General features: G+C 41.5%; 1 protein-coding gene across 2 annotated transcripts in view; it reads left to right on the top strand.

The window, feature by feature from the left end:
• RNF17 (ring finger protein 17) overlaps positions 1-24,798 on the top strand; it is a 3,936,714-nt gene that overhangs the window by 3,398,203 nt on the left and 513,713 nt on the right. For both annotated transcript variants that reach the window (XM_044073290.1, XM_044073289.1), the window contains one exon: positions 10,227-10,386. In XM_044073290.1, coding sequence (XP_043929225.1) covers positions 10,227-10,386 — 160 coding nt within the window. The remainder of the gene's footprint in view (positions 1-10,226; positions 10,387-24,798) is intronic.

Here is a 24,798-nt window from a genome sequence, read left to right as displayed (position 1 = left end):
ACAATCTTTAGTACATTCTCCTTTTGAGACCTCAGCTAAAGTAGACCTTAAGTTTTTATCTTGGAAAACTGTAATTTTGGTGGTAATTACTTCAGCTAGACAAGTTTCAGGACCCCAAGCGCACACTGCAAAACCATCCTGTCTACTTTTTTCACTAGGATAGGGTTACCCTGTGCACTTAATCCTTCCTTTCTACCTAAAGTGGCCTCTGAATCAAGCATCAATTAGGTCATTAACCTACCAGTTTTCTTTCCAAATTTTGAAAATAAAGGAGAGTATACCCTTCATCTCTTAGATGTACATAAACAATTTCGTTTTTACCTACATAGAACCAAAGAGTTTAGAAAAACAGATGAGTTTGTCTCCTTTCCTGTCACCAAGATGGGAAAACCAGTTTCAAAGATTACTCTAGCAAAATGGATAACAGATTGTATTTCTCATGTTTATTCCTTGAAAGGCCTAACCTTACCAAAACAACTGAAGACACATTCAACCAGGTCGAGGACTATGTCAGCTACATTTTGGACTAGAGCTTCCATTGATGACATATGTGCAGTTACCCCTTGGTCTAGTGCTAATACCTGTGTTTCTCATTACAAATTGGACGTCATCTCCAGGAACAGAGCATCATTCAGTTCTGCAGTGCTCCAGAATATCCTTCCATGAGGGCCCCCAAATTAATTGTAGCTGGGGACTCTGATCCACTCGTTGAGGAATGAATGAAAATGACATCATCAGATATAAAAATTATGTACTCACCATAACGTTCCATGTATGTTGTCCAATTCCATTCTTCCTCAACTCCCCTCTCACTTCCCGCTATCCTTGAGTTTGGTAGTGATCTAATAGAATTCTTATTAGGAACTTTTGTTCTTGTTTGAGCTCCTGATCTTTCAGCTATCACTGTTCTGTCTTAGCTGTTTTTTCTCCTGTGATGATGTATAATAGCAGCAAACTCAATCTGAGGTAATATATTGATCAGGGGCATTGTGGGTAAGAGAGGAGCTGGAGAATCAAATCCTAGAATCTAATGAAAGTGACTGAGTCAGATCCAAGGGTCAGATCCAAATCCATTTGTTGAGGAAGAATAAAAATGGACAGCGCAGATGGAACATGATGGTGAGTACACAACTTTTATTTATCATAAGACCCAGACCATGGTCAAATGATGCCGTAGGTAGGGCAGTGGACTACCCCAGCTATACTGATATCCCATTACTCTGTTCTCTCTCCTCAGTTTTAGAACACTTTTTGATCCTGTCAATGTGCATACCATTTCCTTTTACTTGTACAATAATCAAAGAGATTTGTATTTAATTTAAAACCGTTATTTCAAATTTTACAGCAAAACATTGACAGGCATTTGACAAAAAGAAAATCTCACACTGAAACTGGACTTAGCATGAACAGTAAACTTGTTTTCTCTTGAAAGTCGTATTTATTGAAAATACATCCGGCAACCCATTAAACTACAAGGCAAGTGCTGGAAACAAACACCTCTTTCTTTAGACTCAAACTTTATGATTGTGAAATTTGCTTCTCCTTGTTTGCAGCTGGCTGGATTAGTGGCTCCTGTGTTTGTCTCTTAGAAGACACTGTTTATGATGGTGCTTTTTTATATTTATTTATTTATTTATTTATTTTTACTTGCAAGATCTCCGAGGTTTATATTTTTCATTTGCTCTTCCATCTTGCCAAACCATCTAAGCCATCCCACAATTTTTTTCCCATTTGTTCCCTCTAGTAAGACCAACATGTTCATTATCCAGAAAGCCATTGGTGGACCGGGTTCTGTTTAAGCCTAAACATTCCCTGCATATCGTTGGAAACAGGCACATCCTATGAAGTGTCCAGTATCCACCAAGGTTCACTGATGGTACATAGAAACTGGAGATATGTACCTGCTTATTCCTCCAAAGGTGGAAACATGCAGCACTGGGCCATGTTGCTGGGTCCTACTGTTTGAACCTGGGTCACCATAATTGTTGCATCAGGGCTTTATCCTTCTATGCAAAGCAGCTTATTCACACCGTTTTTTCTGGGAGAGTCCTCTTTGGTCTTTAATACAAATCAAATATCTCACAGAACTAGCCTCTGCTTCTTCTGAAAGTGACATTAAACTGCCCTTAAACCAGTTTATCTCAGTATTTTCTTCTGGGAGCAGACTCCATGAGGTGAGAAAGCAGGACATGGCATTGCTAACTCTGGATGTTCTGTAGTCCTATCTCGCCTTCATTCTTGCATATGGGTTCGGAGCGGATCCTCGGCTCCAACTCGGCCGATTACAAAGCTCAAAGTCTCTCTTAGTTGCCTCTTGGCAAGGTAGGTATCCCATAGTGCACTAGTAAGAATCCTCAGATCTCGTTTGCCATGTCTATGAGTTCAGAAGTGCTTCTTGCTTGGCCGTGGCTAAGTTGCATATTTTTCATTATTATCATAGCTCTTACTGATATTTCTACTTATAAGAGAGCTTAGTTTACATAGTTTTAGTGTGTTTTTGCTAATTTTTTCCGTAGTTATTGCTGAGAATTTTTTGGCTGTCCTAGGCCCGTTTTTGTTCTCCGAGTGGTATCCGTTCTCTGTGCTAGTTTGACTTAATTTTCCTATTTAGGCTAGGTCCACTATTGTTAGGACCTTGTTTTTCCATTTTTCAATAGAATAGTATATTGTGTACAGTGTTGTTTACTATTATTGGCTAGTGTTTTGCTGCTGTTTAAATTTACAGTTTGTGGTATTTTTCTGACTTTGCTTCTTTCCTGTTTTCCAGTAGCTAGGTCCATTTAAGTTAGAGGACCTGGCCCTCTATTTAACTTTTCTGGTGTTTCTTTTCCTCAACAGGGCTAGGCCAATTTAAAATAGAGCACATAGTCCTCTATTGTTTTCTCGTGTGAGTGAGTTGTTTTGCGGGGCTAGGCCCGTTTAAGTTAGAGGACCTAGTCCTCAGTAGTGTTTTTGTGTGTAGTTTTCTTACAGGGCGAGTCCTACTTCCTCAACAAAAAGTCAAGGCCAAGACAGTGCTGAAGCTTTTAGGGACCATGGCTTCTACCATAACTCTAGTTCCACTAGCCAGATTGCATATGCAAATTCTTAAATGGCTGCTTTTTTCCCAGTGGTCTCTCTAACAACTGCGTCTGGCTCATCATATTCTCATAATGGAATCTTGCAAAAAGGACCTTCGTTAGTGGATTCAGCCCGATCAACTGACGACAGGAACACCTTTCCTTTCTCGCCAGCCCATTGCTACTGTGACCATGGATGGCAGGACTGTCCAAGGCACATGGCAAGGTCACGAGGCTCACTTGCATATCAATGTCCTAGAGATGATAGCAGTGCTACTAGCGTTGCAAGCAGTTCGCAACTTTCTTCCTCTAGAGACGATAGCAATCCAGCAATCCAATCGGACAATATGTCAGTGGTATGGTATCTAAACAAGCAAGGAGGAACCAGATCTTACCCCCTTTGTCGAGAGGCTGTTCATGTTTGGTAGTGTGCGATATCTTCCCAGCTCTTTCTAGTAGCAATGCATATCCTGGGGACAACCAAAGTGATAGCCGACAAGCTCTGCAGGACAATCTTGATGCTGCATGAGTGGTCTCTGAATCAGAAAGGAGCATAACAGATATTCCGCAAATGGAGACAGCCTTGCTGCGATCTGTTTACCAGTCCAATCACTGCCAAATGCAGCAGCTACTTCTCCCTTAACCCCCCTCTGAGGGAGTCACCGAGAAATGCACTTGTTCACAATTGGCCTCCGGGACTTCTTTATGCATTTCCCCCCTTTCCACTCATATCGAAAGTGATCCAGAAAGCAAAGTCCTTGGGAAGCAAAATGATTCTGATGACTTCTTACTGGCCTCATCAGATTTGGTTCCCCTTTCTTGGCCCTCATCTCCTAGATAATCCATGGACTTTGGACCCAGTTCCAGCCCTCTTGATACACCATGTCAGGTTCCCTTCACCCTTCCCTCCACACCCTCAACTTGACAGCGTGGCTTCTCCACTTCCATCCCTAGTCAGGCTTCATGATTTTTCACCTGCAGTGACCCATATCCTCACGTCTTCCCACAAACCTTCCATGAGGAATTTATATGGTAGCAAATGGAGAATGTTTTCTATCTGGGCAAAAGAGAAAAATGTAGATCCTTACACAGCATCCATCCAAACTTTTCCATCAGGGATCAGCTGCTGCTACAATTAAAGTTCAACTGGCAGCGATATTCAATTTTCATTTAGGACAACATGAGCCTAATCTGATGGCTCAAAGATTGTGTAAAATTTTCCTTAAAGGTACTACCTTACTGAGACCTCCCTTTCAGGAACCTGTATCTCCTTGGGATCTAAATTTCATTCTGTCCAAACTTACTTCCCCGCCTTTTGAACCCGCACATTCGTGTGAACTGAAGTTTCTGTTTTGGAAGACCATTTTTCTAGTAGCTATTACATCCGCTAGAAGGGTGTCAGAGTTGCAAGCACTGTCAGTCAAACCTCCTTACTTGATTTTTCATAGAGACAGATTTTCCTTTCATTCAAACCCTTCCTTCAGCCCCAAAGTTTGCTCTCAGTCTAATTTGAACCAAACTATCGAACTCCCTGTAGTTTTTCCTAATCATACAGTCAGTGCAGAATATAAATTTCATCAACTTGATGTTCACAGACAGTTACGGTTCTACCTACATAGAACTAAGGAATTTAGAAAATCAGACCAATTGTTCATATCCTTTTCTGAAACCAGGATAGGTTTGCCAGTCTCTAAAGTAACTCTATCTAATTGGATTTCCAACTGTATCTCTTTTATGTACTCTTCCAGTGGAAAGAACTTTCCATTTAAAATTAAGGCTCATTCCACAAGATCCTTATCCACATCTGCTGCCTTTCAAGCCAGAGTTCCAATTGACAGTATTTGTGCAGCAGCAACTTGGGCTACTCCTCATACCTTTATTACTCTTTACAAATTGGATTTGACCTCAAGGGGCAGAGCCTCCTTTGGTTCCATGGTTCTTAGGAGTATATTCCCGTAAGCCATCTGAGAAAATGATGCTAGGGACGCTGTCCCATATGTAAGAATGAAGGCAAGATAGGACTACAGAACATAAAGAAGTTATGTACTCACATAATGTTCCATGTTTGTAGTCCATCTCGCCCTTCATTCTTACAAACCCACCCACCTACCCCCGTCCATGTATCCTTGGGGGATCTGGAGACAGGATAGTATTGCTTTTGGTAGGGTGGAGTCCTTTCATCTTTGTTGTTCCTTGTGGGTAACCTTTCTATCACTTTTATAGTCAGCAACAAACAAGATCTGGGATTCTTACCAGTGCACTATGGGATACCTATCTTGCCACGAGCCAACTAAGAAACTTTGAGCTTTGTAATCGGCCGAGTCGGAGCCGAGGATCATCTCCAAACCCATATGTAAGACTGAAGGGCGAGATGGACTACAAACATGGAACGTTATGGTGAGTACATAACTTCTTTTTATACGTAATAGGTGGTAATAATAACTATATAAGAAAATTATGCTTTCTGTAATGTCTTTCAGTCTGAATCATCTTACAGATAAATATAAAAAAAGGAGTAGTGAACTATATTAAAAAATGTGGAGTGCAAATTGCTATGCTACAAGAGACATACCTGGAAAGAATTGAACATGTGAATTTGATAAGGGTTTTCATGATGGTTATTCATTGGCGCATCTGGAGCAAAGGAAAAGAGGAGTACTTACATTAATTGCAAGAGGAGCACCAGCAATGATAGAAGAGGGGGGAAAAGATAATAATGGAAGGTACATAGTACTAAGGGGCTACTAGCTAGGGAGGAGGATTGCACTAGCATGCATTTACATCCCACCTAAAACTGCTACAATGAAGCTTAAGAAAATTCTGAGAGATATAATCAGCTTTCAGCAAGGGATATTACTTATAGATGGAGAGTGGAATTTGGTTTGCTACAGTGAAGATGTGTCTGGGGCCCTAGAAGATAAAATATAACAAAGGATGGCAGGTTTATTAAGAAATTTATGAAAATGTTTAGCATGGAATATGTGAATTCAGTACTAGGAGTTCAGAGTAAATTTACATATTATTCACCGAGATACAAAAACTGGGGTAGGCTAGATGGATTTTATATCTGTCAGGAACATATGCATTTAATTGAACATCTTGAAATGCACCCAATAACTATTTCAGATCATGTACCAGTAATGACTAAAATAAAAACGCAAGGTAATGAAATAAAAATGAGACACTGGCGATTTCCCACCTATCTGTTGAAGAAAGAGGAATTTAAGGAATGGGTTCTTGAATTAATTCAGAAGCTACTAGGGAAGATAGAATTTTCTTTGGAAAACATAGCTAGGGAGTGGGATAAAATTAAAGTGGGGTTTAAAACTAGGGTGGAAGTAAAGTATAGTTAAGAAGTAGCAAAAGTTATTTAGGGAAATGACAAATGTTTAAGTATTGCAAAATAGGGAGAATCTCTCAGAACAAGAAAAGGAGCAACTGCAGAATGCTAAACAGAAAATAGGGGATTACCTTGATAATATGCACAAGTTTAGAAAGATTGCTGTTAAGCAACTGTTTTTTGATGATAATTCTAGAGCACAAAGACTTTTAGCACAACAACTCAGGCAACAGAAAGTGGAAAGGGCTGTCACCAAGCTTAAGGAGCCTATAACAAGAGATCCTGCAGAAGTATTAGTAATATTTCATACATTTTCTGAAAGTTTGTTTAAGGCAGAGAAATGTGGAAATCAGGAAAGGGTACAAATGGAAATGTTTATGGAAGAATTAAATATGCCAAGGTTAGAAGTAGATGAGCCTGAATTACTAACAATTAAGATAGGAAGAGATGATATAAAAATGGGTATGTATAACCAGTCCATAGGAAAGTCCCCAGGAATAGATTGTACTCTTGTGGAAATTCGGAAGTTAGGAGGGAAAAAACTGATAAAGATATGGAAGGTTTTGTTTAACAGTATCTTAAGTGGAGAAGTACCAGCATCCTGGAAGAAGGCGGTGGTAACAGCAATACCTAAAGAGGTAAAGATCCATCAGATTCAGCTTCATACAGACCCATTTCAATACTAAACCATAATTATAAAGTGATACCAAAATTGATAGATATGGATCAATGTGGTTTTGTGGAAGGGAGGCAAACATTTGACACTATTAACAGAACATTGATTATCCAGAGGGAAGCAGAATGTAAGAAAATACCATTTTTATTGGTGGGTTTTGATGCAGAGAAAGCATTTGACAGAGTAGATTGGGACTTCATGAGCAGGGCAATGGAAGCATTTGCTATCCCTGATACAATTATAAGGTTGATTAGAAGTATATATGAGGGATCGGAGGTGAGAATTAAAGTGGGTGGGAACCTCTCTGATAACTTCTGCTTGAGTAGAGGAACCAGGCAGAGTTGCCCGCTTTCCCCTTTGCTGTTTGTATTATATTTAAAACGATTGGCAAAGAAAATAAGGGACTCAGATATTCAAGGATATAATTGATATGGTAGTCAGGAAAAGCTGGCTCCATTTGCAGATGATATTATTTTGTACATGATAAAACCAGAAAGGAGCATTACAGTGTTGTGGAACATTTTAAGACAGTTTCAAATTTTCTCAGGATACAGAATTAATGAAGCTAAAATAAAGGCAATACCAGTAAATTTTGTACTCGCTCACAAATTGGTCCAACAATATCCATATTTATGGGGACATGATAAAGTAAAGTATTTTGGAGTATGGATTAGAAATGATTCTATCATGGTAGCTAAGGATATGTGAGAAGAGACTAAACAGAAGATAATACAAAAATTGAGAAACTGGAAGCTTTGTTGTATGGATATGGATACTAAGATACAAGCCATTAAAATGTTTTTAGTCCCTTTAGTCTTCTACACAGGACAGGCATATTTTTATCAATCAGAGGAGAAGCTGGGGATAGCAATTATAAATGAGTTGAAGGATTTTGTCTGGGAAGGGAAGACAGCAAGAGTCAAGTGGGATATGCTGATTCTTCCAGTAGAACAAGGCAGACAAGGATTACCCTGTTTGAAGGGGTAATTTAGAGCAACACAGTTAAGGCTCTTATACATAGCACAAGCAGAAAACTTTAACTCAAAGTGGAAATGAATGATGATACAGAGAGGAAGCTCAATAAATAAGAAGAGATTGGGATTTTGGATACAGACTGTTAAGGAGAACAATAAAAAATCATAGAGTATTATATTTGTAAAATAGCAGAACATATTCTAGGGACTAAACCAGCATGACAACGGAGAAGAGAGATTTTGCTGATAGGGATGACTGTGGTTAAGGATACTTATAGTAGGCAAGAGGGGGTTGGAATTTATTGGAGAAAACTGACAAAAGGAACCAAGGTATTGGTAGCAGATCACTAGAAAGGGAAAGGTAATAGAATGGGAAAAGGCCAATAATTTATTTGGACTGCAGGTTAGTGATTGCCTTCCCTATCAAAGATTGAGATCGTAGTATAGGCAAAGAGAAAGAAATACGGGCTCCTGAATGAAAGACCAGCACTGGTAGAGTTTTTAATAGAATCTAGAACAGAAGCTACTGTTAAAAAAGGAGTAATTAGTCAAGCATGTAAAATATTGCATGATACTTATAAGAATCAATCAGAGGAGCTTAGAAAGGATTGGGAAGAGAGAGATTTGATAAGCAGTTCACAAAGAGACAGTGGGGGATATATGTATATCTCCCAAATATGCAACAAAATCTAGAAGATTTAGGATGTTTGCCTGGAAGTGTTTACATAGGTATTTTTATACCCCAAGTAGACTCCAAAGAATTTTTCTTCAAGTGGATAGCAAATGTTGGAGATGTGACGGGCAAGAAAGAGGTAGCTGCGAACATATTTTTGGGGAGTGTATTGAGCTGGCAGACCTTAGGGTTTCCCTGCAGACCACTCTTTCAGAAATGCTGGGTGAGCTGATTGGATTGAATATGGAGAAGTTTTTTTTTTTTTTGAACTATGATACAGAATCAGAATTGCCAAGACATAATAAAGCCTTGCTTGGTCTAATTATGGTGGCTGCCAAAAACAATTACTAGAAAATGGAAATCAAAGTTTAGACCAACCTTACTAGAAGTAGTGAATACAGTAACAGAGATAAAACAACTGGAATTGGAATCTTTAGAAAAGGAAAGGAGCAAACTACATAGGAAAAAATGGGAATTGTGGAAACAATATCTGCAGAGAAGGAACGAGGTTTAAGAGACAGGATCTGAATGAGCCATATAATGCTTAACTGACAGTGATGGGATAGATTATAAGTGATGTATAATGGTTACAACTACAGTTGTTTCAATGGTGTCTGTGATGTGTAATGTTTGCAACTAAGGTGGTGTCATTTGGTTGTTTTTCATTTATATAAATATATGATTGCCTATGTCATATGTGACAATTTAATAAGGATGTTTGTTGGGGGGGGGGGCAAAGCAGCTCTTTATGTACTTTGCTCTAGGTTGAGAGATGCTGATGGTGGTAAATGGATTGCTAACTGTATCTTTTGTCATGATGAGGTTAACCACCAGTTGGAAAATGTGGATTTCAAAGACCAGTCCATCAGGAAATGGCTACTTTCATCTTTAAAAATGTTGCCATAGTTGATTCCTCTGATTGCACTGATTCTATTAGCCTGGCCTCCTTTAATACCATTGTACTTCAGAACTCTGCTTTCTGAGCCTCCTTCTTAAGGCTTTCCTCTGGCTCCAGCCTTCCATGAAGTTTAATTTTATTACTCACTTCAGAGGACTATCAGAGTTGGATATAACTGAGAAATGCTTGTTGCCGTGCAAGGAAGTCCATTTTGTGGTGGTTGATGAATCTGTTTCCTTTTATATGTAGGTAGTTGTATAATTTATTTTATTGGGTCCTTTGTTTCTTGCCTTAATTATATGCATACTCAAGGATAGGATTGAATTGATGGGTGCAAGATCTGCACATTCTTTGACTTAAACACAATCCTATGAAGTGCATAGGCAGATGGTGTATGCACCTAAATCATTTTGCCAAACTAGAGATCACAGAAGAGGAGTTCCTATTTTACCCCCTGCAGAAGTCGTCTTTGCAGATTAAGTTCAGTGTTATGCATATAAATGTTATTTCCAGCTAGAAAATGTCTCTCTGGTCTGTGTCAGATGTTACATATCCTGATATTGAACTTTTTGTTTTGTTTGTAACCTCGTTTATACTTACATTAAGGTTTTCATCAGCCTTATTTCCCGGGAAGGCTCCAGGCATTCATCTGATACAGATGATAGTGGAATAAGCTGCGTGCCTGAAGAGATGACTTTAGAAAGTGCCATGAAGCAGCTGAACGAGTATGCAGATTTTCTCCCCATACTCACAGATTTTGCATCAGGTAATGAAAACAGAATATTTCAGGGTATATATGTGATGAATTTTGTAATGTTTAATGTCAGTTAAGAAGTATAGCACAACTACAAGTATAAATTTTAAGGTAAATTTATGCTGTATTGGATGGGATGGTGTGCAAGAAAAGGGCTGCAGAGTTTCATCATGCAGTAAGCTCTGCTGTCCCTGCACACTGTGTAGATCTTAGTTTGAGACACACCTGCAGCAGTTTAAAGAATCTGAACCAATTCCATTAAGCATTAGGATTAACTATTGATGTGATGTTCTATCTCGCCTTCATTCTTTACTGGTTGACGTTTGGAACAGATCCTGTGTTCCGACTTAGCCATTTACAAAAGCTCGAGTGTCTTCAGCTGGCTCGTGGCTTATACCCTATCCCATGATGCCCTAGGGAATTCCCCAGAACTCATTTGCCGCTGAACAGATTGGGTGTTTCACACTGGCTCAGGCTAAGTGATTTCTTGAAAATCGTTTTATTTCTTACAAACTGACGGTCTTTCTTCACTTTTGGTGTTTAAGTAGTTGTGTAGTTAGTTTAGCTTAGTTTAATTACTTAACTATTTAACAGTTTTTTTGACTGTGATCATTATCTTGCTGTTTAGTGTGGCCGTCGTTAATCGCAAGGCCAATTTTGTTTTTTCCCCCCTTCTCAGCTTTTTTGAGTGTGCGTTAAACAACTGTGTTTTCTTTAGGCTCGTTTCTTTGAGCAGTAAAATATTTTGAGTGTTGATAGTTAGATATTTAACCTATACTGGCTTTTCAGGAGTGTGTTTAAAATAACTGATACCTTTTGGGCCCCTATTTAGGCAGTAAATTTTGAGTGTTACAGTTAGATTGTAAAATTAGAGGGCCTTTTTTCCTAACCCGATTTATATAGTGTCCTTTTCTTTTTGCTGTGTGTGTTGGTTATTTACTGTCAAGCTAGTTGCTTCAACTAGCCGTTTATTTAGACTCTTTTCACCGACTAACAGATTAGCTCATTTAGGTTAGAGAGCTTATCAGCCCATTTAAGTTAGAAGGCTTTTTATCTTGAGTGTGTGTGCATTATTTTTCCTTTGCTAACTTTGTTTAAAAAAAAAAAAAAGGCAGTTTGCCTTGTTCTGGTGTTTTCTTCATCCAAGTTAGCACCTTTTACTTAGAGTTAAGTTAATAATTAAGGGATTGTTAAAGACTCCCTTCTCAGAGGCCATAGTCCTACAAAACAAACCACTTCCTCTTCTTCTAAATCTGGAAAAATATCCACATCTACTTCATCGGATCACTCTGAACCGACATTGAAATTGCCAAAGATTTCCTCACATGACCCGAAATCTCTCGGGTCCGAGAAACCATCCACCTCTGCTCTTTCAGTATCTGAACTTTTGGTTTTGCAAGCTTGGAGCCGGTCCCCATTACTGGCGCCGGTTTCTCCGACATTAACATCACCAGTTTTGCAAGCTTCAAGATCTCCTGCTCCTTCCTCTCGATCCTGCAAGAGCCTTTCAGATGAGGATGTGGATCGCGTGATGTGGAGATATTTGAGGACACTGGCGCTAGCCAAAATTTTTTCGGAGCTGACGCAGGGGGTTTCGGAACAGTCTAGAACTGTCCTGTCACCATCGATTCCTCCTTCAACCCAACTCACTGCCTCGGAGACAGAATGCATGGAGCTAATCATAGTGGCACCATCGGAGCCAAGACCTCTTCCGGGATGTTCGGCCCCGACTACCACTCTGACTTCCTCAGTGCCATCTGAGCTTGAGGAATCTAGGAGCTGACGTCCTCTGGGTCGGGTCAGAGGTGGACATTCGGATCAGACATTTGTCAGATCTGAACTTGCTTCTCTGTGCTTCGGCACAGGTGAGCTCAGCTCCTACATCAGCTTTGGAGCCAACCCCTTTGGTGCCGGGGATGCCTTCTAGCTTTTCAGAGTTGGAAGCTTCCTCGGGTCATGGGCGGGGGGGCCTTCAGGGTTATAAGAGCACTGTCCCCTTGGGCAGCTCCACTCTCAGATCCAGCCATTCCTCCCCTAAAGGCACCGGTGTCTGTCTCGGCACAATGGCTTCCACACAGACACAGAGACCTACGGCCTCAGGACGCCCCATTGGGTGAACCTCTCTCTTCTGATACCTCTCCAGAATATCTTTCTGAAGAGGTCGCTCGCAAGAGATTATGGAAGAGGAAGCATCTGGACTCCCCAGAGGAGTCCATCACATCTGACAGACCTCGATGAGTTAGAAGGGTCCCCACAGTCACCATCTGAGGATGTCACCTTTGCAGACATCCTAGAAATACTTAAGCAGAGAGGTGGTTGGAAGCCCAAGCCCATCAACCCTTCTGGGGAGGAGTCTGTCTACCTGAAGGCTTTCGGGTCTCACCCTTCTGCCACTTGGGTGTCTCCGCCTTTTGACAAGCTGATCGACCGAGTTTATCGAAAGGCATGGGAGACTGCAGACTCAGAGGAGCCTGTCCCTCGAAGGCCAAATAAATTCATCACATCCCCTGAGGATAAAACTAGACGCTAAACTAAATGCTATGGTGGTGGTGGTGGCGGCCACCAAGAAGGAGCTGTCTGAGACATCGTACTCTGTCCATCTTACAAACAGAGAGTTTCATCCAATAGATACAGAAAGCGGCTCTTTTGCCACTTGGGTGTCTCCGCCTTTTGACAAGCTCATCGACCTAGTTTATCGAAAGGCATGGGAGACTGCAGACTCAGAGGAGCCTGTCCCTCGAAGGACAAATAAATTCATCACATCCCCTGAGGATAAAACCAGATGCTAAACTAGATGCTATGGTGGTGGTGGTGGTGGTGGCGGCCACCAAGAAGGAGCTGTCTCAGACATCGTACTCTGTCCATCCTACAAACAGAGAGTTTCATCCAATAGATACAGAAAGCGGCTCTTCTCTTCAGTGACCTTTACACTTAGGTCCCTGAATTATCTCACACATTTTACCAGGTTACTAAGAGATCTCCTGAAGGAGCTAGGAGATGCTCTCCAAGGTTCAGTAGCTGCGGGGGTCTCAGATAAAGTTTCTTCCCCGCTCTCCACCTTAAATTCAGTGGTAAACTCCTCCATGAGACTCATTTCCTATGCAGCTGATGGAGCGAGTAGGGCAGCGGGTTCAGGAATTTCCCTGAGCAGGCATTCCTGGATGGGCTTGTGTAACTTTGCGGACCCCTTTAAGTCTTCCTTTGTTAATGCCCCTTCGATGTCTCATCCTTGATTGGGCCTAAAGTCAGAGACACTAACCAGGTGTGAACAGGAAGGAAAAACTCTCTCTGCCATAGGAGTTTCTTTTTCCCTGCCCTCTAGACCTTATCTAAAAGGTCAAAAGGGAGGAAAAATGTGATTTTGAAAATCCCAGATAGTTTTTCAAGACACACGTGGTGATCCTTCCCCCAAGGACAGAGGGGGAAACAATAATGGAAGACGCCAGCCATGTGGCAGAGTAGGCCCACAAAATCAGGGCAACATGGAATCCTTCCCTGGCAAGCCCTTTCAGTGCTCCTGAAAGGAGACCAGTCTGTCCGTCTCTGGAGGCAGTCGGGGGTTGCTTGTCTTTCTTTGTACCCAGAAGCTTGGCTAGAAATCACAAAAGACAAATGGGTACAATGTATCATATCCAGAGGCTACTCCATACCCTTTTCCTTTCCCACTCCACATGTCAGAAACATTCCGGATGTTCCACCCAGTCACAGGAAACGGGCAACACTTAAAATACAAAGGTTGTTAGAAAAAAAGAGTCCTGCAAATAGTTCCCACAGACCAGAAACGATCCGGAACTTACTCAAGGTTCTTTTTAGTTCCAAAGAAAACGGGAGACTGGAGACCCATCCTGGATCTCAGCAAGCTAAAGAAGACAGTAAAAAAAGTCAAAGTTCCAGATGGTGACACTGCTGTCAGTTCTCCCTTTTCTGGGAAAAGACGATTGGATGTGCTCTCTAGATATTCAGGATGCTTACTACCACATAAAAATGGACAGTAGATCCAGGGGTCATTTGCGCTTTCAGCTGGGAGCCAGTCACTACCAGTTTCGAGCTATGCCATTTGGTCTCGACCATAGCCCCCAGGGTGTTCACCAGATGTATGGCAGTAGTTACGGCTCACCTGAAACTTTTAGGATTCCAAGTGTTTCAGCATCTAGATGACTGGCTCCTAATCACCACCACCGAGCATCTACTCATAAAAGCAAGAGACACCACACTGAAACTCTGCTGTCGTTTAGGGATCACAATAAGTTACGAAAAATCTGTCTTATTGCCATCTTAGCGTATCGTCCTTATAGGAGCAGATCTAGATACCACAAAAATGATGGTAAAGTTTCTCTCACAAAGAGTTCATGCCCTTCGACATCAGGTTTTAATCCATCTGTTCAACAAGAAGGTTCGAGCAAGAACAGGTCTAAAAGCGCTAGATACCATGGCAGCAGCAATAACTGTAATCCCATTAGTCCTGTGATACAAGAGAAATCTTCAGTGGCTGCTATTTGCTCAGTGGTCCATGCAGGAACTCCCCGTGTCCCACCACGTTATAGTTATGGAACCTTGCAGGAAAGACCTTTGTTGGTGGCTTCACTCCACTCAAGTGACCTTAGGTCGACCCTTTGTTCTTCCACACCCTACAGTCACAGTGACAACGGATGCTTCCCTGATAGGGTGGGGTGGGGGCATTATCAGGGAAGGACGGTCCAGGGCACTTGGCAGGAGCATGAGGCCCACTTGCAGATCATGTCCTAGAGATGAGAGCAGTGCTTTTACCATGGCAGGCATTTCAAGATTCTTTTCCACTAGGAACGATTGCAATACAAGCGGACAATATGTCGGTTGTATGGTATATAGGTTCATAGATTAGTACTAAGCTAACTGCCCTTGCGAGCCATTTTAAGCCTAGCCTATTATGCCTTGTGAGACTCAAACCCTGCACCTTGTGTTTGTAAGGCAAATACCTTAACCATTAAGCCACCCTCCCAACCCACCTCACTACCCCCTGCTGGGAGGCCCTAATAGTATGACAGTGGGTGACCTCTTCTCAATGCTTTCTGGTTGCAACAGACATCCTGGGGAAGTTCAACGTGATAGCAGACCAACTCAGCAGAGCAATTCTAATGCCTCATGAGTGGTCCCTCAAGCAAGACATAGCGGAAATGATTTTACGAAAATGAGGCCAGCCTTGCTGCAACCTTTTTGCCACGTCTGTGAATGCCAAATGCAGCAGCTACTTTGCCATAATCTCCACTCCGGGGTTGCCTCCAGGGGATGCTCTTGTACACGATTGGCCCTCAGGTCTCCTCTATGCCTTTCCTCACTTCCCATTGATACCCAAAGTTCTTCAGCAAGCCAGCACATTGGGAAGGATCTTAATACTTGTCACCCTTTACTGGCCTCGCCAAATCTGGTTCCCTTTCCTGTGGCCTCATCTTCAGGAGGAGCCTTGGATTCTGGACCCAGTTCCAGACCTTCTGACCCATCCATCGGGAATGCTCCATCCATCTCTTCAAACCTTCAAGTTTACAGCCTGGCTGCTCCGATTCCAAACATAGCCAGGCTACCTGACCTTTCACCTTCAGTGCAGCATATCCTGATTTCTTCTCATAAATCTTCTTCGAGAAAATTATATGTCAGCAAATGGAAGAGATTTTCTTCCTGGACATTAAAAAATCATATTGACCCCTTCTCTGCACCTGTGTCTTCCATACTGGAGTTTTTAGCAATGCTATTTCATAATGTGGCAGCTGCAGCTACTATTTGAGTCCAGTTAGCAGCGATCTCTAATTTCCATTTTGGGAGAAGCGGGGCCTAACGTTATGTCCCACAGACTTTGCAAAGCTTTTATAAGAGGACCTTTTCTGTTACCACCACCTATTAAACCACCTCTACCTCCATGGAACCTGAATTTTGTTTTATCCCGTTTGATTCTTCCCCCTTTGAACCTGCATCATCATGTGAATTGAAGTTTTTAACCTGGAAGACAATTTTCTTAATAGCCATCAATTCAGCTAGGAGAGTTTCAGAGCTACAAGCACTGTGTATCAAACCCACATATATGCTGTTCCACAAGGACAGAGTCTGTCTTTGTACTAATTTGCCCTTTCTGCCAAAAGTACGCTCAGAATCCAACTTAAACCAATCCATAGACTTACCAGTCCCCCCCCCCCCCAAGTATGGCAGTAAGGCAAAATATATGTTACACCAACTAGATGTACATAGACAGTTACGTGTTTACCTGCACAGAACGAAGGACTTTAGAAAGACTGACCAGTTATTTGTGTCCTCCTCAGATTGCAAAAGAGGTGCTCCAGTTTCAAAGGTCGCTCTCTCCAGATGGCTGTCAGATTGCATTACATTCACCCACAAGTCCCAAAACAAGCAACTTCCCGACAAGGTAAGAAGTCACTCTACCAGCGCTATCTCTGCCTCTTCTGCTTTTCAGGCCAGACTGCCAGTTGATACCATTTGTGCTGCAGCAACATAGGCAAGACCTCATACCTTGATTACTCATTACAAAGTTGATTTAGCCTCCAGGGACAGGGCCTCTTTTGGGTCCACTGTTCTGAAGGATATTCTCCCTTAAGCCATCTGAGAAAGATGGTGCTAGGGATGCTGTCCTAACCAGTAAAGAATGAAGGCAAGATAGGACAACATCACATAAAGAAGTTATGTACTCACCATAACGTTCCATGTGTGTTGTCCGTCTTGCCTTTATTCTTGCATCCCACCCTTCTTCCCCCAGCCTTTGGCTCCTGGAGGACCGAGAGGATTTATTTGGCGTTGAATATTCTCTGACCCTCTTCTTGGCTTGTAAAGTAGTAAAAATGTTATAGGCATATATTAATATACCAGCAAACAAGATCTGGAGAATTCCCTGGGGCATCATAGGATAGGGTGTAAGCCACGAGCCAGTTGATGAAGACTTCATGCTTTTGTAAATGGCCGAGTCGGAACCAAGGATCGGTTCCGAATCCCAACCAGTAAAGAATGAAGGCGAGATGGGCAACACACATGGAACATTATGGTGAGTACATAACTTCTTTTAAACTGTTTTTAAGATCAGACTGTTTTACTGACAGAAAGATATATAGCATTTTGTCGAACATTTAATTCAATAACAAAGACTGATGGAACATTATTCAGCAGTTAAAGTAAACAAGAAGAGGAAAAAAAGAGAATAAAGCTGAGATGTAATTCTGCAGTAAATGTGCGTTACGTACTTAGTGTTCTGTTCACAATAAATTCAGGAGCAGAAAAAACTCAAGTCATATTGTTGTATCTCAAAATCCAGCCTCCTGACCTATGCTAAAAAAAATGAAAACAGCAAAAAAAAAAAACTTAACTATATTCAAGTATTTTTGGAGTTCAGAGTGATGGAAGTTTTTTGTTTGTTATTCGTGTGCTCTATAGTCACCTGTAGCTCCATGCACTGAATTTGTTTTTTTAGCTACCCTAAGAGTTTACCATCTTTAGCATTGGTATCACATCTATCAGAACTAAATTCAAGGTATCTGTGACATACCTACTCTGGGCCAATAATCAAGGAGCCTGAATCCTCACCACTGACACTGGAGAGGGACGTTCATTTAGAATACAGTTTCCTTTAAGAGCACACAGGGAACACAGTCAGCCTGGGGTCTGTAATTCTTTATATCTGTCTCCCTCAAGGGCCCCAATAAAGCTTCCCACTAGCACAGCTATAAGGTTCAGTCATCAGCTGAGTGTCCAAGCCAAGTCCTCCATCACCCTCTCTGTGAAACCAATGCGTCGTTACTCTGCTCCAAGTAGCTCACACACGCACACACACACACACACAAAGTGAGATTTGACTTTCACACACACACCTGGGAAAAGCTGGAACAGATTTATCCACTTTGCCCCCTTCTGCCCAGATTGTAAGGTAGTGATCACTGTCATCAGACACTACAAATCCAGCTACCTAAGGCTCTTGCAAGGATACCCAATTATACTGAGTGAAATTAATATGAATACAAATTGGAATGTTGACCAAACAACCAGACTTTAGGAGTGGCCACAGTGTCACCAATATATACAAGTACTCTTAAAGGTTAAACTATTCTCTAAAGGACCAGTCACAATAAAAAAAGTTTAAATATGTATAGTAATAAATAATAAAAGAACATGAAAATGCAAAATATCTATTTACAGTAAACACCAGAGTTTCAGTCTCAGAAAATATTAAAAATAACACAGCCGTAAAGAATCACACAGTTACAGAAAAACAATACTTAACTATTCTCACTATATTTTCCTGACTGATCTAGAGAATTACTGTTCCTACTGACTTAATAGAGCAAGGCAAGATGAAGGAGGGGATGGATCCTTCTATGTCAGGTTCAAAGAAACAGACTGCCCTAAGACCTATGTGTCACATAATATTAAAACATTATTTCTGTACAGAATGACTTCCCATATATCTGGTCACCTGACTTCTGGTTCCTGTGCAAGCAACCTCATTGCTGGAAACAACTAGGATTTAGCACCTACATGTCAATAATATACACACAAGAACGTTGCTCAGATCTGGTGCAGCTTCTGGAAGTTATAAAACATTACAAACTTCTGCTCCTACAGAGACTAACAAACCATGCCTCTTAAAGACAATGCATCTTTGGCTTCATTCAGAACTTTGAGATAACATCTTTGTGGCTTAGTCCCAGTAATTTAATTTCTTACTGTTTTCCAAAGTTAGCTGGAGCTGAGCTTAACCTCTTCTCTTCCATTATCCTCTGTTTTACACACACACACACACACACACACACACACACACACACACACACACACACACATCTGTTCAGTTACAGTACAGTCAGGACCCACTGTTGGTACAACACAAGCAACTTTACAAATCCATTTTCAACACAAGCATCTGTACAAATCTCTTTGATATTCAAGTAGCATATAATTCTTCAGTAAATTACAGCTAGCTGTGCTGGCATAGGTTACACATCCATTGCCCTACTTCTCCTGGCATAGTTGGCAATATCTCACTTTGTCACATATCTATCTGGGGAATCTTTAATTAAATGTAACCACATGATTTATTATAGAATGCCTGCCTGGACCTAACTGCAGTTTTGCGGAGCTCCATATCACACAGCTTACACTTCAGATCAGCATTACACAGTAGAGTACTCGTATTCCATTTATGTTGAACTGCATTTAGTCCAGTTTCCCACGTCTGGAGCACCTAATAGGATCCTACATTGATATGCTCCCTCCTTGAAACAAAAAATATGTTACTTGAGAGAAAGGAAAATTAGTAGAATATCTGATAGGGTAGAGACATTTCCCTGTTCATGTAAAGCTTGTCAATATATTTCCAGGAAGAATTATTTTGTCCATCCAGATACAGGAGCAATGTTTAGGTTTAATATATATGCTGATTGCACCAACACTGGTTTGGTTTATTTGGCTACATGCAAGAAATGTCCTAGTTTCTATGTAGGAATGACATGTAGAAGGCTAAAAGATAGGATATTAGAGCATTTAGGAGACATAAGAAGGGATGTGCCCACTAATGCTTTGAATAAACATATTAAGCAGAAAGAAGGGCACACATTTGAGTTTGTTACTATGTACTTTCAATGGGAGTCCCAGGGGAAGGAGCATTCAGAATAGGATATAAAAAGAGGAAGTACACTGCATTGTAACTTTGCAGGCTGATAAAGGATTTGACTTGAATGAAAGTGTACCTTTAAAACCCCTTCTGATAACACGGGAGACTGATTCATTGATAGTTTGCAACTGGAATTGTTTTAATTAGTTAATTAGGTGCTTAGATCTGTATTTAAGAGTGTTTGACACTTGTATATTTTATGGTCTGATGAAGTTTTGTATGAAACCGCTTACCTGAAGTCTTGGAATAAATTAATATTTTTCTTATAGCCTTGGTTGTCATATTTTCAGCTTGTCCTGTACTTGTTCTATTGAAAGAATCAACTTATCCCACTTGACTCTTGCTGTCTTCCCCTCATAGATAAAATCCTTCAGCTCTTTATTAATTATTCACAGATTCTCCTCTAGAAGATAAAAATATACCTGACCTGTGTATAAAACTAAAGGGACTAAAAACATTTTAACTTCTTGTATCTTGCTATCCATATCCATTTAACAAAGCTTCCAGTTTCTGTATTATCTTTTGATCTGATGTTGTCAATTTCATTAGTTCCTCAACCTGTGGGTTCAGATCCAAACCTTGGATCTGACTCAACTGTTTTCTGTGGCCCTAGGCCCCAATTCCCGAGCTTCTCCCTTATTCATAATGCCTCATTCCCCCAGATTACCCCAGATGTCATTTGCCACTCATCAATACAGACCAGGATTCCGACTCAGTTAAGCTCCTAATGGGTTAGTGAGTTTATTGCACATTATTTAGTCTTCTGCTTAATTGTATTTGTTCTTTACAACCAGCCTTACCATGTCTTACAAAACAGAACTATTTCATAGATAAATCTTTTCACTTGTGTGTTCCTCTTCATTGGTCTTTTCTGTCTATGTACTGTCCCTTTTCTCTTTCTTGCTAGAAAGCTATCATGTCTGATAAGCCGGTTGGTTTTAAAGAAGTGCACTTCCTGTGGGCACAAGATTCCTCAATCTAATGCCCACAGGCAATGTGTTTACTGCTTATGTCCAAAGCATTTGGAGTCCCCTTGCTCCATTTGCATGGGTTTTAACCAGTGTTCCATAAGTAACAGGAGGAATAAATTAATACTTAAAGGCCTTCTGCCTTCTTCGATTTCTTCCCTTGGCACTTCTTCTTCAGGGGATAATACCCCCAAGAAATCAAAAGAATCCCAAGAATACAGTAAGCATTCTCCAGATAATGCTTCTCCACTACCTGTGGCTGAACTGCCAAAAAAGGTTCAGAAGACTTTGGATCCGAATATTTCAGATCCTACACTGGCTGTGACTGTTCTCTGATTATTACTATCAGGACCTCCCAGGAGCCAGTCCCTCTGACTTTTGAATCTACTGGGCTGCAACATCATCATCATCATCTTCTTTTGGCTGTTCCCGTTAGGGGTCGCCACAGCGGATCATCTGTTTCCATTTCTTCCTGTCCTCTGCATCATGCTCTTTCACACCAACCGTCTGCACGTCCTCTCTCACCACATCCATAAACCTCATCTTAGGCCTTCCTCTTTTCCTGTTACCTGGCAGCTCCATCCTTAGCATCCTTTTCCCAATATACCCAGCATCCCTTCTCAGCACATGTCCAAACCAATGCAATCTCGCCTCTCTTGCTGTGTCTCCAAACTGTCCAACCTGAGCTGACCCTCTAATATACTGATTCCTAATCATGTCCATCCTAGTCACACCCAGTGCAAATCTTAACATCTTTACCTCTGCCACATCCAGCTCTGACTCCTGCCTTTTCGACAGTGCTACTGTCTCCAACCCATATAACATAGCTGGTCTCACTACCCTCTTGTAGACCTTCCCTTTCACTCTTATTGGTACCCGTCTGTCGCAAATCACTCCTGATGCTCTTCTCCACCCATTCCACCCTGCCTGTACTCTCTTCTTCGCCTCTCTGCCACACTCACCATTGCTCTGAACTGTTGATCCCAAGTACTTAAACTCATCCACATTTACCAACTCTACTCCCTGCATCCTTACCATTCCTCTACCCTCCCTCTCATTTACACACATATATTCTGTTTTAGCCCTGCTGACCTTCATTCCTCTCCTCTCTAAAGCATATCTCCACCTCTCCGGGGTCTCCTCAACCTGGTCCCTACTCTCACTACATATCACAATGTCATCTGCAAACATCATAGTCCACGGGGCCTCCTGTCTAATCTCATCTGTCAACCTGTCCATCACCACTGCAAATAAGAAAGGGCTCAGAGCTGATCCTTGATGTAATCCCACCTCCACCTTAAACGTATCTGTCACTCCCACCGCAGTCCTCACCAATGTCACACTACCCTTGTACATATCCTGTACCACTCTTACATACTTCTCTGCCACTCCCGACTTCCTCATTCAATACCACAACTCCTCTCTAGGCACCCTGTCATATGCTTTCTCTAAGTCTACAAAGATACAATGCAACTCCTTCTGACCTTCTCTGTATTTCTCCAACAACACTCTCAGAGCAAATATTACATCTGTAGTGCTCTTTCCTGGCATGAAACCATACTTCTTATCACTAATCATCACCTCCCTTCTTAACCTACCTTCCACTACTCTTTCCCATAACTTCAAGCTGTGACTGATCAGTTTTATCCCTCTATAGTTACTGCAGCTCTGCACATCACCCTTATTCTTAAAGATAGGTACCAAAACACCTTTTCTTCACTCCTCAGGCATCCTCTGACTTTCCAAAATGTCATTAAACAATCTGGTTAAAAATTCCACTGCCATTTCTCCTAAGCACCTCCATGCTTCCACTGGTATGTCATCTGGGCCAACAGCCTTTCCATTCTTCATAGCTGTCCTTACTTTCTCCTTGCTAATCTGCTTCACTTCCTGATTCACTATCCCCACATCATCCAACCTTTTCTCTCTCTCATTCTCTTCATTCATCAGCCCGTCAAAGTACTCTTTCCATCTACTCAACGCACTCTCCTCACTTGTGATCTTCTAAAAGATCTTCTAGGCCTTCTTCCGCCTCTTTGTCCGTCAGTCTTTTGGAAACGGAGGTTGATAAAAGTGTAATGATGTGGGCAAGTGCCAGCATAGCTAGAGTTTTATAAAGAATACTATGTCTTTTGAATATCAAAGTGATTTATACAAGATGCTTGTATTACAAATGTATTAAAACAGTATGTCACTTGTATATTCATATGACTTGTACAGATGCTTGTGCTGAAAATGTATTTGTGAGGTTTCCTTGTGTTAAAGTGCATCAGCAGTGCACCTTGCTGAAATGAAAAGAAATGTACGTGTATTGTAACTGAATTAAAAATATATGTTTTTAATAGAGGACACTGGGGGGATCCACTTTGGATCCCGGGAACTACAGTCCTATCAGTCTGACAAGCCTGATCTGCAAGGCCATGGAACGTATTATCATGGAACTTATAAACAAAGACATTGGCAACCTTCAAACATGGGACCCCACCCAGTTTAGGTTCGTGAAGGGCTGATCTTGCCTCCTGAACCTCATAGACTTCTTGGAATCAGTCTCCAGAGCCGTCGACGAGGGTAAGGTGGTTCACACAGCCTACTTGGACCTCGCCAAGGCTTTTGACACTATCCCCCTCTCTGGAATCATAGATAAACTTACTAAGCTGGGCATTAATCCTTATGTCACTCGATGGGTTGCAAACTGGCTTACTGACCGAACACACAGTGTAAAAGTAGCCGACTCCAAATCCAGCTCCAGACAAGTGGTGTACTGCAGGGTTCTGTCCTGGGACCACTCTTGTTTGACATCTACTTCTCTGAAGTACAGGCCAACACTAAGGGACTCTGGCTTACAAAGTTCGCAGATGACTGCAAGCTGGGAGCCATTATTGAATCCCCAAATGATGTGGATATACTACAGAAGGGCCTTACCGAAACAGATGCCTGGTGCCAGAGCCATGGGCTCAAGCTAAATGCCAAAAAATGCATAGTTGCCCCTTTGGGAAAAACCACGTACCTGTGAACTACCACATAGGTGGCAGTACACTAAACACTGAAAGTGTGATAAGAGACCTAGGGACATAGGTGGACAGTGGTCTTACCTTTGATAACCACATAGCCACAACAGTTAGAAAATCCATCTACTTGGCACACCTCATCACTAAGGGCTTTTCATCCAGAAAAAAGGAGGTCATTGTCCCTCTGTACTTATCCTTCATTAGACCTATTATAGAATACGATGCCCCATTTGGTATGTACCTCACAAGACATCTGCAGCAACTAGAAAGGTCGCAGAAATACCTCACAAAAAGAATCACAGACCTAAAGCAGATGCCTTATGCTGACTGTCTAAAGAAACTTCAGCTATACTGTGTCGCATATCACCTACTCTAAGGCGATCTCTGCCTAACATACAAGGCCATGTCAAACCCATAGTTTTTGGACATGCTACACTTAAAGAAATCCCAACCTCCTAGTCACATAGGTTCATAGGTTCATACTAGGCTATCTGCCCAAGGGCATTTATAAGCCTAGCCCATAGTTATGTGGCTTTCGCCACCCCTTTAGTTTGAATAAAACTATGCCTATTATTTTGCTGTGCCTCTGTCAAGCAGTGACACTGAAGTAATCCCTGGGGTATATCTGCGATCTCCCATCCATTGGTCAAGATTCCTCTTGAACAAGGCCAGCGAGGTGCTCTGCCTCACATGTACCGGGATTTTGTTCCACAGCATAGGGAGTCTCTGGGTGATGAATCTGTCCCTCCAGCACGTTCTATTAATAACCGTGTCAAGGTTTAAGTCTCCGCCCTTGTGGTTCTGAGGGATC

The sequence above is a fragment of the Protopterus annectens genome, chromosome 5.part1 (assembly GCF_019279795.1).
Source record: "Protopterus annectens isolate FY-2018-M chromosome 5.part1, PAN1.0, whole genome shotgun sequence".
Classification (NCBI taxonomy): domain Eukaryota; kingdom Metazoa; phylum Chordata; order Ceratodontiformes; family Protopteridae; genus Protopterus; species Protopterus annectens.
This window is presented reverse-complemented; position numbering and strand designations above follow the sequence as displayed.